The sequence below is a fragment of the Pieris rapae genome, chromosome 6 (assembly GCF_905147795.1).
Source record: "Pieris rapae chromosome 6, ilPieRapa1.1, whole genome shotgun sequence".
Classification (NCBI taxonomy): Eukaryota; Metazoa; Arthropoda; class Insecta; order Lepidoptera; family Pieridae; genus Pieris; species Pieris rapae.
Window position 1 is genome coordinate 6,405,444 of NC_059514.1, and position 14,532 is coordinate 6,419,975.

General features: G+C 31.8%; 4 protein-coding genes across 6 annotated transcripts in view; 2 read left to right on the top strand and 2 right to left on the bottom strand.

Moving 5' to 3' along the window:
• Window positions 1–551: 551 nt before the first annotated feature.
• LOC110992448 (dynein light chain Tctex-type 1) lies at window positions 552–1,700 on the bottom strand. Its single transcript, XM_022258276.2, has 3 exons — window positions 1,117–1,700; window positions 811–979; window positions 552–722 (listed from the first exon to the last, which is right to left on the bottom strand). Exons 1-3 carry the CDS (start codon window positions 1,138–1,140, stop codon window positions 571–573), a joined length of 345 nt encoding a protein of 114 aa, XP_022113968.1. The 5' UTR covers window positions 1,141–1,700; the 3' UTR covers window positions 552–570.
• A 170-nt stretch (window positions 1,701–1,870) lies between these two features.
• Window positions 1,871–8,422, top strand: LOC110992409 (ras association domain-containing protein 8). 2 transcript variants are annotated; one of them, XM_022258221.2, is made up of 10 exons: window positions 1,871–2,143; window positions 2,508–2,618; window positions 2,791–2,912; window positions 3,579–3,755; window positions 4,076–4,292; window positions 4,859–4,975; window positions 5,175–5,377; window positions 5,730–5,844; window positions 6,243–6,369; window positions 7,063–8,422. In XM_022258221.2, exons 1-10 carry the CDS (start codon window positions 2,072–2,074, stop codon window positions 7,161–7,163), a joined length of 1,362 nt encoding a protein of 453 aa, XP_022113913.1. In that variant the 5' UTR covers window positions 1,871–2,071; the 3' UTR covers window positions 7,164–8,422. The 2 variants fall into 2 exon arrangements, with proteins under 2 accessions (XP_022113913.1, XP_022113914.1); XM_022258222.2 differs by having other exon boundaries at window positions 4,097–4,292.
• Window positions 8,423–8,822: 400 nt separating this feature from the next.
• On the bottom strand, window positions 8,823–11,814 carry LOC110992410 (inhibitor of growth protein 1). Its single transcript, XM_022258223.2, has 5 exons — window positions 11,552–11,814; window positions 11,022–11,228; window positions 10,636–10,815; window positions 10,364–10,480; window positions 8,823–10,166 (listed from the first exon to the last, which is right to left on the bottom strand). The coding sequence occupies exons 1-5, from the start codon at window positions 11,685–11,687 to the stop codon at window positions 9,844–9,846; spliced, it is 963 nt and encodes a 320-aa protein (XP_022113915.1). The 5' UTR covers window positions 11,688–11,814; the 3' UTR covers window positions 8,823–9,843.
• A 2,003-nt stretch (window positions 11,815–13,817) lies between these two features.
• LOC110992467 (microtubule-associated protein Jupiter) overlaps window positions 13,818–14,532 on the top strand; it is an 84,339-nt gene continuing 83,624 nt past the window's right edge. The window contains exon 1 of one of the 2 annotated variants that reach the window (XM_022258306.2): window positions 13,818–13,922. In XM_022258306.2, the coding sequence (XP_022113998.1) occupies window positions 13,864–13,922 (59 nt within the window). In that variant the 5' untranslated portion in view covers window positions 13,818–13,863. The remainder of the gene's footprint in view (window positions 13,923–14,532) is intronic. The other variant, XM_022258307.2, reaches the window with a different exon arrangement.

Genomic DNA, 14,532 nt, shown 5'->3' on the forward strand with positions numbered 1-14,532 from the left:
ACCAAGTGATAAATGATTTGTTTCATTTGTGAACATTCGCTTTTGATATTATTTGATTGAGTTTTGAATATAATGCTTTTATTTTATGTGAACACATGCCATTTTGCCTAAATGTTATTATAAATTATATTATTGCTTTAAAAGCACCAATTTTACAATGCATAGTTCTATGTCCTGTCTATACATTTATTACTTTATTTATTTCTATTATTATTATTATTATTTTGTATTGTGGTAAATTTTACCAAAAATAAAATTACTAAAATGTGCTTTATATGACCATTTTATTTCAACGCCCTATAAATATCAATTAAGCGACGCTATTAGGCGTTTAGTTTTTTTAAAGTTCCCAAAATGAACGTATAATTAAAATAAAGCTATAGCAAAATCTGTTATTAGTCACGTTATGAAATAGTCTATCAATAATACTATGTTTTTCTTTAGTCTACAAAAAGATTTTGTTTATTTTTGTTTTTGGGAAAATTCTACTTTATAGGTCTAGAAGGCGGTTTCATCAATATTTTTCTATCTAATAATAAAACGAAAATTCGTCAAGTCAAAGTCCTATTATTATTGTAATGCAAGTCCCCAAATATTAACAATACAGTACATATACTTGTTTTCCCAGCGCACCGTACACGTTCCGTCTGTTGCGGTATCCCAAAAATATGCTGCTGCCGTATGCAGACCACATCCATTCTTCTGGGTGACAGTCATTCTCACTAAAACAAAATCGAATTTCAGAATGTTTGTTGGTTACATTTTCGCTAGGAGAGAGTAGTGTGCAAATTAGGTTTATCAGTCACTTACTAATGTATTTAAAAGGCTTATTTAGCTTTGTTAGTCTCGCTAAAGTTCTTTCTGTGATTACAGTTATCCACTGAGGTGCCCGAGAATGACTGTAAATGTTCCCACCTAAACATAATTCGATGTTATCTCTTACTAGTTTTTGAACCTCTTCAACGTTAAAGACTAGATCCTGTAAAAAAATTAAGCATAATAATAAATTGGCATGACACCGAAAAAACCGGAACCGGCGGGGAAATTGAATATTGACGTAAACAGATATTAATTAAAAAATATATATATTCGTAAACCCAATAAGAATTTAATTACCTCCTCATCATCTTCTTGAGCCATTATTTGGTAATCCCAGCTCTTGTGACTTTTCTCTTCGATAGAGTGATATATTTCAAAAAATTGTTGGAATTATAAGTTGACAGTTAATATTTTATTGAATTTAGAAAGCCTTATGCTAAGAACTCACGATGCGGTCAGCAGCCGCGCCCCCACGGTGGCGGTTTGGAGTTTTATTTTAAAAACTCGAGACCGGAGTTTTGTGCGGTTACGCCGCCGCGGTTGCGATTTTCGCATGCATATTTGGCGGTTGATAATTGAAATACGGGCAGCTACATACTAATATGCCCACCAACCGACCGCAGAGCACGCGGAAGCAATCAGCCGCGGCTGTGGGACCCCATCCGTGCCCGCCGGTACAAGATGCCCGCCGGTGCAGCGGGATCCGCAAACAATCGCATAGCCGCGTCAAATTACATTTCATGCCGTGTAAAACGCGTCGTGAAATGCGATTTAATTTTTTACATAAATATGTATTCTACATTAAGGCTGCGGGCCCGCAACTACGGCAAGCGAGTGTGCAACCCGCTTCGTGAGGACTTAGCGTTAGTTTTTAAATATTTATGGTCTCTCCTTGTTGAAACTAATTTCTTTTTCTAAAAACAATGCCATGCATTTTCATATAATTATTTTATCTATACTTCAAAGTTTTGTTCAAAGACTATATTGTAATATACTTATCTTAAATATTCTGTAAATTGTCATTTACTACAGTTGACACTGTCAATTATGTGTTTTTCAATTTTCTCTTTTTGGAATGTTTGTGTTTTACTCTTGTAGATTGTGAAATTTATCAGCTATGTATTGCTCACTGCTGGTTTCATGAGAGAGATAATTAGAAGCTTAAATTGTATATATATTTTCAAGTAAAATGTATTGAGTTGAGGAGATTTATGCCGGTTGGGTTTTTGGCTTTGTAAGCTGTCCCAAATTAATGGAGCTGAAGGTCTGGGTCGAGGGGATACAAAGGATTGTTTGTGGTGTAACTGAGACTACCACTTGTCAGGTAGAGTCTTTAATATAATGTCTTTTTCGTACCAAAAACCATTAAATTAAATTCTATAAACGCTTCCGAGGGCGAGCGAGCTCTACTGAAGGCGTAATAATATCGATGTGACCCGTGTTAGATCGATGGATTTCAGTGTGTTGTTACTCAGTACTATACTTGATAATTTGATAGTTTAACACAGATGACAAAACCATTCAATTTTACTTTCTAGTTATTTCAATTAGCATATTTAACCAAAATAAGTTATTTAGATGTATAATATTACTGTAGATGCCCTATAGTTACAAGACAGTGCAGTTAGCTTCAATTATTAATAATGATGCAATGTAATGAAAGATTTAATTAAATTGCAATTTAACAGGATGTAGTCTTTGCATTGGCTCATGCGACTGGAAAAGTGGGTAGATTCACATTAATTGAACGATGGAGGAATAATGAGAGACTCTTAGCTCCACAAGAATATCCTCTAAAGGTAACATATACTTAATAGTTTTTCTAATGCGTCTAAAATATGATATACTAAGATGTTTCCATACATGCAACATCATCAATGTTCAAAATTGTAATTATCTCACAATATCTCTCCTGATTTTCTATTTAAATAACTGTATATGTAATAATTTAATTAAAATTTCTAATTTCAGATTCTAATGAAATGGGGTGAATATTCAAACGATATACAGTTCATTCTAAGAAGATCTGATAGCAGCGATAACCAAAAATTCTTACCACCTAATAGCAATATAAAATCACCAAATGGAAATGGGTTAGTTTAAAAGTTACCTACTATTTTTGTTTTAGATGATAATGATGATCAGAGCATCATCTGATAATAAGTGTTACAGTAACTCATGGGCACTGCCAGAAAGTTTGCAAGTGCATTGCCAGCGTTTTAGGTATTGATACAGACTTGTTTTGAATAACCCTAAGTTATTTTATGTATTATTATTGATTCGGAAATGCTGCCCACTGAAGCTGATTCCACAAACTGGTGTTGAGTGAGAGAATGAGTGGTGGAAAATGCACAAGCTTGTAAAAAAGATTTTGGACACAAGATTGATCTGGTACTGAGTAAAAACTTACCTACACAGACTATAAAAATAGTATTCACAGTGCTGTCTTCTGCATAGCAATGTGTTGCTAAGTTGGAACATATTGATGTGTCATCAGACCAATAAGTCCTTGATTAAATGTCTATTTATAATAAAGTAATGAAAGAATCTGAGTCACTAGCATTTTGTAGCGTAAATGCTAAATGGCAGTTAAGTCAAACATGGTCTTACCTATCTCTAAATATTTTAGTTTATTGCCCCTGAGTAGATTAATGAATTAAAGAGTTAAATTTTTATTGAAGTTATCTGTGCTCTTTGTAATAATATCCAAGATTTTTCAGTTGCACATCTGTTTATTCCTATTCTGATCTTGTTTACAGTCAAACTACATTAAATCCCAACATACAAGATAAGCAGAATTCACCAAATAGGCCAAATTCAACTGCATTTAACAATGTTAATACATCACCAAGTAATCCGGTGGGTGTTGTAAGGGGTATACAACAAAGTAAAACTTCCGATGATAGTCCAGTATCTAAAGATGTTCCACCTTATCGGTAAGAAAACAAAATGCTGTCATAAGTTTGTAAAATTACTTGTTGTTTTTGTTTTGTTAATTATTTTTTTAATTGCCTGATGCTTGCGTACCATTATTTATTTAAAAAATAATTTGTAATGATTTCCATTAAGAATCCTAGTTTGTGGTATTATGTACGTATATGATAGTTATTATGTATGGCTTGATTTGAGTTGCTCTTGTTGCTATATAATTTGTCATGTAAGCTTTGTTAGAATTTCTTTAACATATTTGAATAAGACCCAATCTAAATTATCCACTAGATGTATTGCATGAAAAAGATAAAAATCTTTCATTCAGGGATCCTCCACCACCATACAGATCTCCGCCTCCACCTCAAGGAGTTCGGAAGTCGCCCAGCCGCTCGAGACCTCGCTCACACATGTCACCGGTAAATGAACCTGATGAAGAACGGAATCCGGAGGCAGTCAGCTATAACACGCAATATAGAGAGTTGGTGTCACTTGTAAATTATCAGAGAGACAAACTTTCCAGCCAGCAAGTTGATTTGATAAAAGTATGTATTATAAACATTTGATAATTTACATTTGAGGAAGGAAAGGAAGTGAAAATGTTGTGTCTTAAAATTTTAATTTTATGTTGTTGACCAATTAAGAATTGATGCACTCCTTTGCACGCCAATAAATTTCAAAGAAGTCTATACAAATAGTCTTATAATTACATATATATATATAACAGGTGGATAAGTCTGCAATCTATTATGAGCTGCATATTGCCATACAGTACAATTAATATTAATATATAAACTAATGAAACACATTTAATTTTTAAGGTTTAAGTACTGATTTAGAACAGTGTAAATTGATATAGATAGCATAAAAAGATAGATAGGTAGATTTTAGTTAAGCATTTAATTCTATTATTATATTTTATATATATGTATCCAAGATGGATACAATTCATGGGTACACAATGATGTGATGTGAAATTGTGTTCATAATATCTTTTTATGAAGGCTATGTAACAAAATGTATTTTATCTTGTTAAACTGAAGTTAATGAAAGGAGTACATATTGTTAAATGTACTTTTGTTATCCCTAAAATTAATATGAACATTTTCAGTATGACGCAGAGATAGGGTACTGGGAAAACAAAGGCAGAGAGCAGGAAAGACAAGTGGAACTCTTACAACAACAAATCAACTCAGCTGACAGTCAACTTAGAATTAGCACAGAACAGGTATCTTATACAATTTATTATAATAATTTCATTTGATTCTGTGGATGATATTAATCTATGTCAAAATGGATTAACTGATAAAATTGCAACGCCACGCTTGTTTTTGGCTTAATTTTCAGAAAAGCCATTGCTCTTAGATTCGTTAATGAGGATTATATTTTCTTTCTTTTTTAACAATCCTATTTTTTTCAAATTTCAGGTACAAGCATTAAACTATGTTGAAGAAGAAAGCGAAATAGCGAAACAAAATGAGAAGACTTTGAAATCAGAGATTGTACTGGTTCGATCAAAACTAGCCAATTGTGAGACAGAACTTTTACAATGTAAGAACAAGATTCGAAAAGTCATGGAAGATATACATACTGAACAAAGACTTCAAAATGGCCGTCAACAAGAGAATCGGTAAGAAATGTTATAGATAAACGGCGGAAATAGAGTTTTTTTCATTGTAGTAAATTTTAAATAGATTTAATTAAAACTAAGTGACAAAACATAGTTTCAATTGTATAAGTGTATTAGAATTATAAAACATATCCCATCAATCATTTTTCTATTTATGATAGTGAAATTAAAATTATTTCGAAAGACTTAAGGATATAGACGCTAGACTATACATGCATGTTCCACGACTTAGTATTGTAATATTTTATATATCCGAGACTTGTGGTGCGGGACCTTATTTTATCTATATTGTTGGGTCTTATAAATAAATAAATCAAATAATAAATTTTTATTATAAATTATTAATGTCCAGGCAAGCCTTGGAAAGGACAATGTTAGCAGAAATGGATGGCCTTCAAACGCAGATACAACAAGCAAAACATGCCACAGAGATCAACCACTTAACAGCTGAAAATCTGAAACGAGAGGTAAAGACTTTTTATATATTTTTCAGTGATGTAATTCAAGGACATCTTCACTTTATTGTTACATTAATACGAATAAATACAGTATAAACTCTTTATAACGTTATCCTTTATAACAACAAACGCCCTGTAACATTGAAGTGAGCCCAACTTTGTTGGTTTGCGTGTAAACCTACATATTGACACACTCTTTATAGCGATACGCCTTTCTCTATTACGAAGAAATGTGTTCATATTTGTAGACAGTAAATATGTATGTAGTTGCAAAAATTTTGATAAAATTTATAGAAAAGATAAATTTTGAAACAGGAAAACTCTTTGTTTGTTTTACTAGATATTTTTTACTGCCAGATCCAAATATTTTATCTAAGTCGTGTAACATTTTATAAAATTAAATTAAGGTGGGTGTACTCGAAACAGCCATAATGGAAAAGAAGCGACAGGTGGAACGGCTAGTTCAGGAAATGAAGGAAGCTAATCTTCAGAGTCTTACTGGTAGTGTGGACGAACTTCGGCATCCGTTAGACGGTAAGGATGTTACTTACTTTTAGGAATTTGGAGTCAAATTTTACAATGCTATAAGTACGCATATAGCGAGCATTCAAAGATGGCGACTGCCAAGATTTATTAGAATTTTTGTAAATTTATTTTTCTTAGAATATATGTTTATTGCAATTATTATAAACAATACTTACCAGTTACTAACGGAAAAAAAGAAATTTATAATTAAAGATAATATACAACTACAGAGCAGTGCTGATGTGGGACCCTCATCTCTGAGGTCGTGCGTTCATATCCCGGCTTTGGAATTTTTTTTATGTGCGCAATTAGCACTTGCTCCTACGATAAAGGCAAAGAGCTTGTGAAAACCGGCATGACTCAACTCCAAAAATAAACTCAGACCGCCGATCATCTAATTCTCTATAAAATAAAAATGACCGTAGGAACGAATACAATCTGAGGTTACCCACATAGGGTTGTAGCGCCATTAGATTATTGTTATTATCATTAGGAATATTCAACTAACATGTAAAAGTAATGGCTGGATAATCCTCTTAAGTAAAAAAAAAATTACAGAAGGTTACTTTAATTGACTCGTCTTCGGAATAAAATGTTACACTCGCAAGTTTCGTATTTTCTATTGTTACGCTCACTCTTAAGTTAATTAATAAAACTCTATTTTAATTTAAGATTTAAGTAAAATTGAGATTCGATTTCCAGGCATGTGCAAAGCAGGCAGCGCTAGAAGGATTATTGGGTCTCCGAGACAACTTGAGAACGCCGCGCCCACAAATAAGAACCCACATGGAGTTTGGGTGTAAAACTAGTAAAACATATTTACTAATTTCAAAGTTTTATACTAAAAAACACGAAACACTCATACCCATACAAACATAAAAATCATGTTTTGTCAGCAATCTAATTGGTTTAGTAATTTTAAAATTTCAATTAAAAAAAATGAGATCCTCTGAGATTATAATGTGTTTCACATTAAATACCTATAAGGATACCTATTGCAAAAATCTTTAAAATTAAGTTCTATATGAATTTAGTCTTCAACCCATTTGAAAGTAGTTAAACAACTGCCCAATCACACGCGATGACATCCATCGTTTGCGTTGATGCAATACTTATGCGAGCAATGGTTTCGTCTTCGGTTTATATAGAACAAATAAATAATAGTATATGTCTTATACTACAATAATTAATGTATTCACAATATAAATTTATAAGTCACATTATATTAAAAATATAATTTTATAAGATGCATAAACATTTATAGTAGACAAACTGTAAATAAAATCATATTTAATCATTAGAATTTAATATAATGTATTAGCGTTGTGTTCAAATTGTGTCATATACCGTCACAAATACTCGGATAATTCTTAAGTATTAAAAAAAACGATTTTTCTTTAAAATGAAAAATATGAGGAATATTTTAATGATATACCTTACTTCACTATTTAAATAAATGAAGATAAAACTACAAGTTGGTATTATCAAGTGTATATGTTTGAAGTTTCTATGTAGGGTCGTTATATTTGTACTAAGCATTTTAAAAGTCTTGCCTTTTTTGTTTTAGTAAAAAATATATCTATAGGATTTAATTAACTTCTATTAATCATTGCTTTTTACGTAGCGGCATTTATTATATAAATCTAAGCGAGTTTTAGTTTGGTGCAAAATATTGTGTGATCTTAGTTTTTACGAATTTATGATATGAGAAAGCAAAACGAGATTTTTTTTAACTAAACAACTTATTCTGATTAACGAAATATAAAAAAATAGTTAAAAATAATATGATGGATTAAAGGCTTCACTTCATGGTAAAGTATGGAAAATAAATAAACTAATTAAAGTTTATATTAGATTGTTCTTTTAACTTTTAATGATAGACATTTGTACAATGTAATAATAATAAATAATAAAAATAATTTACAATTCAAGTAAATAAGATTATTCAAAATTCGCAATCCATGCATTCTTCGTTTTGCCTTCTCTCAGGTGCCGTGCGTTGTGCAATGTGCCATTGACATGTAGATTAAATAGACAAACTAATTTATAACAAATTACTATCGAATATTTCTCTGTATTATTGAGACAATTTGCAATATTTAAGTAAATAGTAATATCTAGTCGGAAATATAAAAGCCATTGCAATATTTCATAAATTTATATTCTTCACCAGCCTTCAATGAATTTTATTGTTAGCATAATAGAATCTCTATAGAACATTTTAGACTTGAATTTTGTGTTATTATAATCTGCATGGTTGTTGGATTGTATACTCAATAAAAACAATTCCACTTAATGTTTTTTATTTTAAAAAGCAGTAAACTTGCACTTTTAAATCTTAAAAGATACAGTCAAAAAGCGTCTAGTGTAAATATTCTTCCCCCATATGATATGATAAATATGACCCCCGATAACACACTGTTAAAACAAAAAAAAATTGGTGGTAATTGAAACAACATATCTATAAATTAAATCTTATATTAAAATGACAAAATTAATCTGTTCATTATCTAATTATAGGAATATTCTATACATATTGCTCTATGTCATACCATTGAATTACGTTTGGAGTCAAAAAAATTATTAACATAACATTGGGCTTGAATTATTATCATAAATGCGCAAATGCTGTACTTCATTGACACAGCAAACTTCCATGAAGTGAATGGAATCTCATTAGCACAAGTTCACATTGATTCACCATTTTATACACCATTATTAAACTCATTGCGAAAATTTACAAAATTTCTAATATTAAATTCTATATTTTGTGCTCTGATTGTAAATGCACAAATCAGATTGGATCAGCTTTATTTGGAGTATATTTAGTATTAGATTTTTAACATTTACCATACATATTAAATCTGATCTGTTGTAGGCTCAGGTACACTTAGGAATGAGTTATAAGATTTTAATTTTTGATTCAGTAATAAAGTAAATAAACTATTTATATTATTATGCTCTTATTAAGTATCATTGCACTAAAATAATTTGCCAGCTGCCTTTAGTCTTTACAGTTGTTATAACAGTTGTATGTTATTTTGAAAGACTATTTTATACATATTAAAACTTACTGGAGAATTGTTTATTTTCAATCACAAATAATTTGCAGAATTATAAAAGATGGACTCACCATAGTTACCATTGTTACGTTAATTCATGTAAAAAATGGCAACTATGGTAACAAGCACAGTATTATAAGGCCGCGTAGGTTAAAGTAGCAAAATATTTTTTACAAGAAACTATTTCATAAGAAATTTGGGAATTAAAATATTTTACAAATATTCTTGGTTTAAGAAAATTACAATTAATGTGGAAAAATTTAATTATTTATTGCTACACATAAATCATTAATGAAAATTTATTTTAAAGCAGCATGTTCTGTCACTATTGTTTTACCCATAGTTTTTGCATTGAAACATCTTACAAACATAACTGTGCTCTTCATACAATATCACAACCTCACTAACCAAACAATGTATGCTATGCTTTTTCTTCCTTCTCTCGATTATACCTTTCGAGCTCCTTTAGAAATTGTCCCTTGGGCTTCATGACATTTGGTCTGTCACCTCGACATTTTGGGCAGAACCACTTGCCTTTAGGTTTCGTTGTGAGAGACACACACGAGAAATGGAACCACTCAATAGGACATAAGTCATTGTCACAGAGAATCATTTCTCCAAAGGATATCTGATCACACAGACAGTACCGAGGCTCATCAGGGTCTATGGCGTCGGTTTCTTCAGGTGGTGTCTCAGAGCGCTGTGTTGCTTGACGCGCTTTGCGTTTTTTCTTCTTGCCTATACCTATAAATTATTTTTTTCAATTACAAAACTTTTTCCACAAAATTGTTTTAGATAATTGAACAATTGGTTACTTAAACTCGCTGGCTTCATTTACCTAATTGTGTACTTTGGAACAGTAGGTATATGTGGTAAGATGGTGTAGCAAATGGAGAAAAAAAAGGAATATGTATATTTTAATAATATAATTACATAATTACCTTTCTTATGAGTGCTGTGAGTGTGTCGCTCACTATCTCTTTCACTGGAGTCAGCTCCATCAGTAGCAGCACCTGCTGTTGTACGGGATCGACGGGCTCTCTTTGACCAGCGTTCACCTAAGGATTTTCAATAAATTTGCAATTAGGATTTTTTTTAAATTTGGAGGCTCAGAGTTATGAACAAAGAATAATGAGCAATAGAACAGACCTCAAAATTTAGGCCTCACTGAGTTATTGGACTTTATTTTTACCTAAACATAGTTACATCATACCTCCTTTCTCTTTTTCAGACTTATCCTTATCTTTTTCAGTATTCCGCTCAGGTGGTGGTGGAGGTACCGTCTGCTGCTGTGTCTGCAGTGAGTTAGTTTCTTTCTCAATTGATCTGGTCTCTGTATTTTGTGTTGGCTCCTCTTTTACAGCCCCATTAGTTTTGACTTCTAAGCATGACACTAAAATAATGAAAATCAGATTAAGAATTTGTAACTAGAAAAGGTTGTGCTTGTTTCCCAAGCAATATGCATCAGATAAACTAATAAACAAAATGTCATGTCTGAACCAAATAACATTAGTTTATAATTATTTAGGAAAATCTCTTGGGAGTATAGCATATACATTTTTAAGTAAATTTTATAAGAATTATAATGTAAATACTCACCCAATTTTTTATGATCAGCATCTAGGCATCTTTGTTTGTTGTCAATTAGGTCCTGCAAAAGTTGAACAACTTGCAGTTTTTCGTCTCCTGTTTCTTGTGCTGCAACAAGGGCAGCTTGCAACCTCAGAGCTGCCCTACTACGCCTTCTTTCTTCTGTATTGGGACCAATACATACTGCTAGGTGTGCCTCAGCGTCTCTCAGACATTCTAATAATATATAATTACTTTAAAAGTAAAACATAATTGAAAATAATTAAATTGTTAATTCACACTGATAAATAATTTTCGTTTCCAAATAACTATTAAGCATTAAAAATTCGAGTAAAAATAGCAAAATATAAGTTATTTTTGTCCATGGCTATCTAGAGTAAACAGTGAACATAAAATCACGCGTCTATTATTGGTGCAAAACAGTATGTCAACACAACAGGTACGCTGTTGAATAACTTGCTGAATTCGAGTTTAAACTAAGAAGAATCATATAATAAGCTCATAAGGCATCAGATTATTAGATTTATTACGAGTTTTACCTCTGTATGTTACATCTAACTCTCGCATACGCGATAAATGTCGTTGCAAATCATTTGGAAGATTATCCACGATATCCAAGTAATTCTCAACGTAAGCTGCTGATAGCAGTGCTTCAGTCGAAGTTTGATTCAACATTTTTATACCATTACAACACTTTTCATTAATAAGTACATCAGGAACGATAATTGTTTCAATGCATTTTTTAATTTCAACGACAAATAAGTTCTCTGAAATGTGAAGCCGTCAAAACACAAATGGACGTCACTAATCAGATGTCACATCCTCTTGAGTGTTCTGTGTTCACGTCAAGCTGTGGTGTTACCAACTATCGGAACGAGTACACATTTAGTTTAAAAATGGCCCACGGAGCGCTGTTCGGGGCTTTGAAGCATCATTTTTGAAGTTATATTTCTTTTGGCTCGTCAGGGAAAAATTATGAAAGTAAATTTTTAGGATGAGCGCGCACAGTTTCACAAAAACCGACACCTTGAAGTGAGCTATAGTCAAAAAAAATTTTTTTTTATTGTTAGTGTCGTTTTTTTTTACAAAAAATAAAAAATGTATGAAAAATATTTTATTTTATTTTTATTTTGAATTTTGAGTCAACTTTGGCATTTATATGGCCCATTACGATGTTGATATCCTGTTTATTTGTGTAGCTTAAAAGCGTTTCTATGGCTGCATATAGATCTCGCTCTTCAGTTTTAGATCTATTGGTGCTTAAATTTAAATTATGTATGATAATATTGAAGAGGGCCCTAATCAATTCAATTCAAAATCATTTATTAATGTAGGTAACTTAATGTACACTTATGAACGTCAGGAAAAAAGAAATAATCATTAAATGCTTCTAATTTTACATTTACTACCAGTTCTCAAATCAAGGGCGTAGAACGGAAGAGAAGAACTGGCAATAAACTCTCCGCCACTCTTTTTAATCGTCATGTTTTTTCTTTTACACAACGTTTGTAAGGAGCTGCAGCCATTACATCATGTCCCATTACACCATGTATCTTTATCATCATGACTCGATTAGATATAAAATCTGCCACCGCGTTTGGAATTTCCTTTTTGTTACAGGAATGCCAATGCCATACGGTTCCGTAAGTTCTTTGGTCTCTTTATTATATTTAGAGAACCGTATCGTCAGAAGTGGTACATTTGTTCTTACAATGGCCATGTTGTATCACCAATCAGGTCCACCAGCAGGTCAATTCGTTCACTTCTTATATTAAAACTGGAAGTTTGTAGTTTTGCTTAAGTCTTGCTCACTTCCTATGTTTCTACGCATAAATTGTATTACACCTGTGAATTCTGCGCACCCATCAAAGGGATGTCAGGAAATCGGGGCTAAGTTTTTATTACACCATTTTTGTGATTACTGACTTAGTACTAGACTAGGTAAAAGTGCCGTACAGTGCCTTCTACCAGATATTTAAGATATTATGGTTGATTTAGCCTCTACCAATCAGTTGCCGAATCACGTGTGTCATAAGTATCGCCGTAGTGTCGTGCTTGCAGATGAGGATGACAAATGGGACGGGCATGATTATGATCATGAACTCCGTTCTCCCCTTACAACCGCCGTCCGTTATATATCTAAAAATAAATTGAATATTCAATTTCATCCGTAAATTTATAGATTTTACGTATGCATCGATCGTGCTTAAGGTTACAGTTTTAATTATTAAGTTTGTGAAACGTTAACAAAAAGTTAGGTAATGTGTGGTTATCACAAAACAATGGCAAGCGATATATTTTAAACAGACTTAAACAAAAAGGAGGAGGTGACAACTCGATTTTTTCCTTGCCTCCTTTTTTGAAATCCCCATAACTATTAAAATACTTATTGCAATATATGTCACGAAAATCTGGAAATTTAAAGTTAAAACGTGTTTAAGAATAACAATTTTAAAATGACGCTTTATCTATATAAATACAAGGTCCACACTAACCAGAACCAAAGTATTTCCACCACCTTATTGATTTATAAACATTAAAATAATTATGGAGACTCAGTTTATACTGCGACAGTCAGACCTGGCACTCATTTTACAAAATTTGCGGAAAACATGTATATTATAACATTTGTACCATCTAATGTACTGTAATAGTATCATTGTTGGCACACAAACTATTTCTTTTTTATGTCACTTTGATAGATTCGTTTAAGAAAATTAACAGTTTGTATCATCTATTAAATATTTATATACATAATAAATATATGTTTACATGATTTTAAATCTAAAGTAGAAGTGCTTCGATTATTCTTCTAAATTACAAGTGCATATTAAAGTGTTTATTTATACAAATGTCATCTTCATTAATATTTGTAGGGTTACCGGAGGATTCAAGGAGCTCTATAGCAAAGTGAGTATTATTTAATTATATTTCAACCGAAGAAACCCTCAAATAATGTAAGTATTCATAGGTAATATACATTATCGCCCCGCAGCTATACGAATAGATAAGTGATTATAATAAATATAACTTGACAAGTTAATCAAGATGGTCGATTTCTGTTTAGTAAAAGGTTTTTAATATGTTGGTTTTTATATTGTATTATAGAAACCAACCTGCGTTGTATTTGGAATGCTATATATGGCGCTAAGATACTATTTGTGTATGGTTATTTGTCGCATCTAATTGAATGCGTAGGTAGTAGATTTATACCACAAAAGCCTGTAGGCGTTAGTGCCACTACCAATTAAGGCAAACGCCAGTATTGTTAAATGAACAATTACTGTATCAATTTGGGTAACCGATAAATACAACTAAAATTCATCCATTCTTATATTGCTCAGAATACGCTTTTTACACACATTAGGGCGAAAGGACAAAAGGGTATGCGATGTAGTACATACTTAGAAAGTTAGAATCTTTAAAGAAACAAACAAAAACTAAATAATTCATATTACTATCTTATTTTCATGGATGCTAATTTTATAATAGCGTACACATTATACGCGAATAAAGCCTC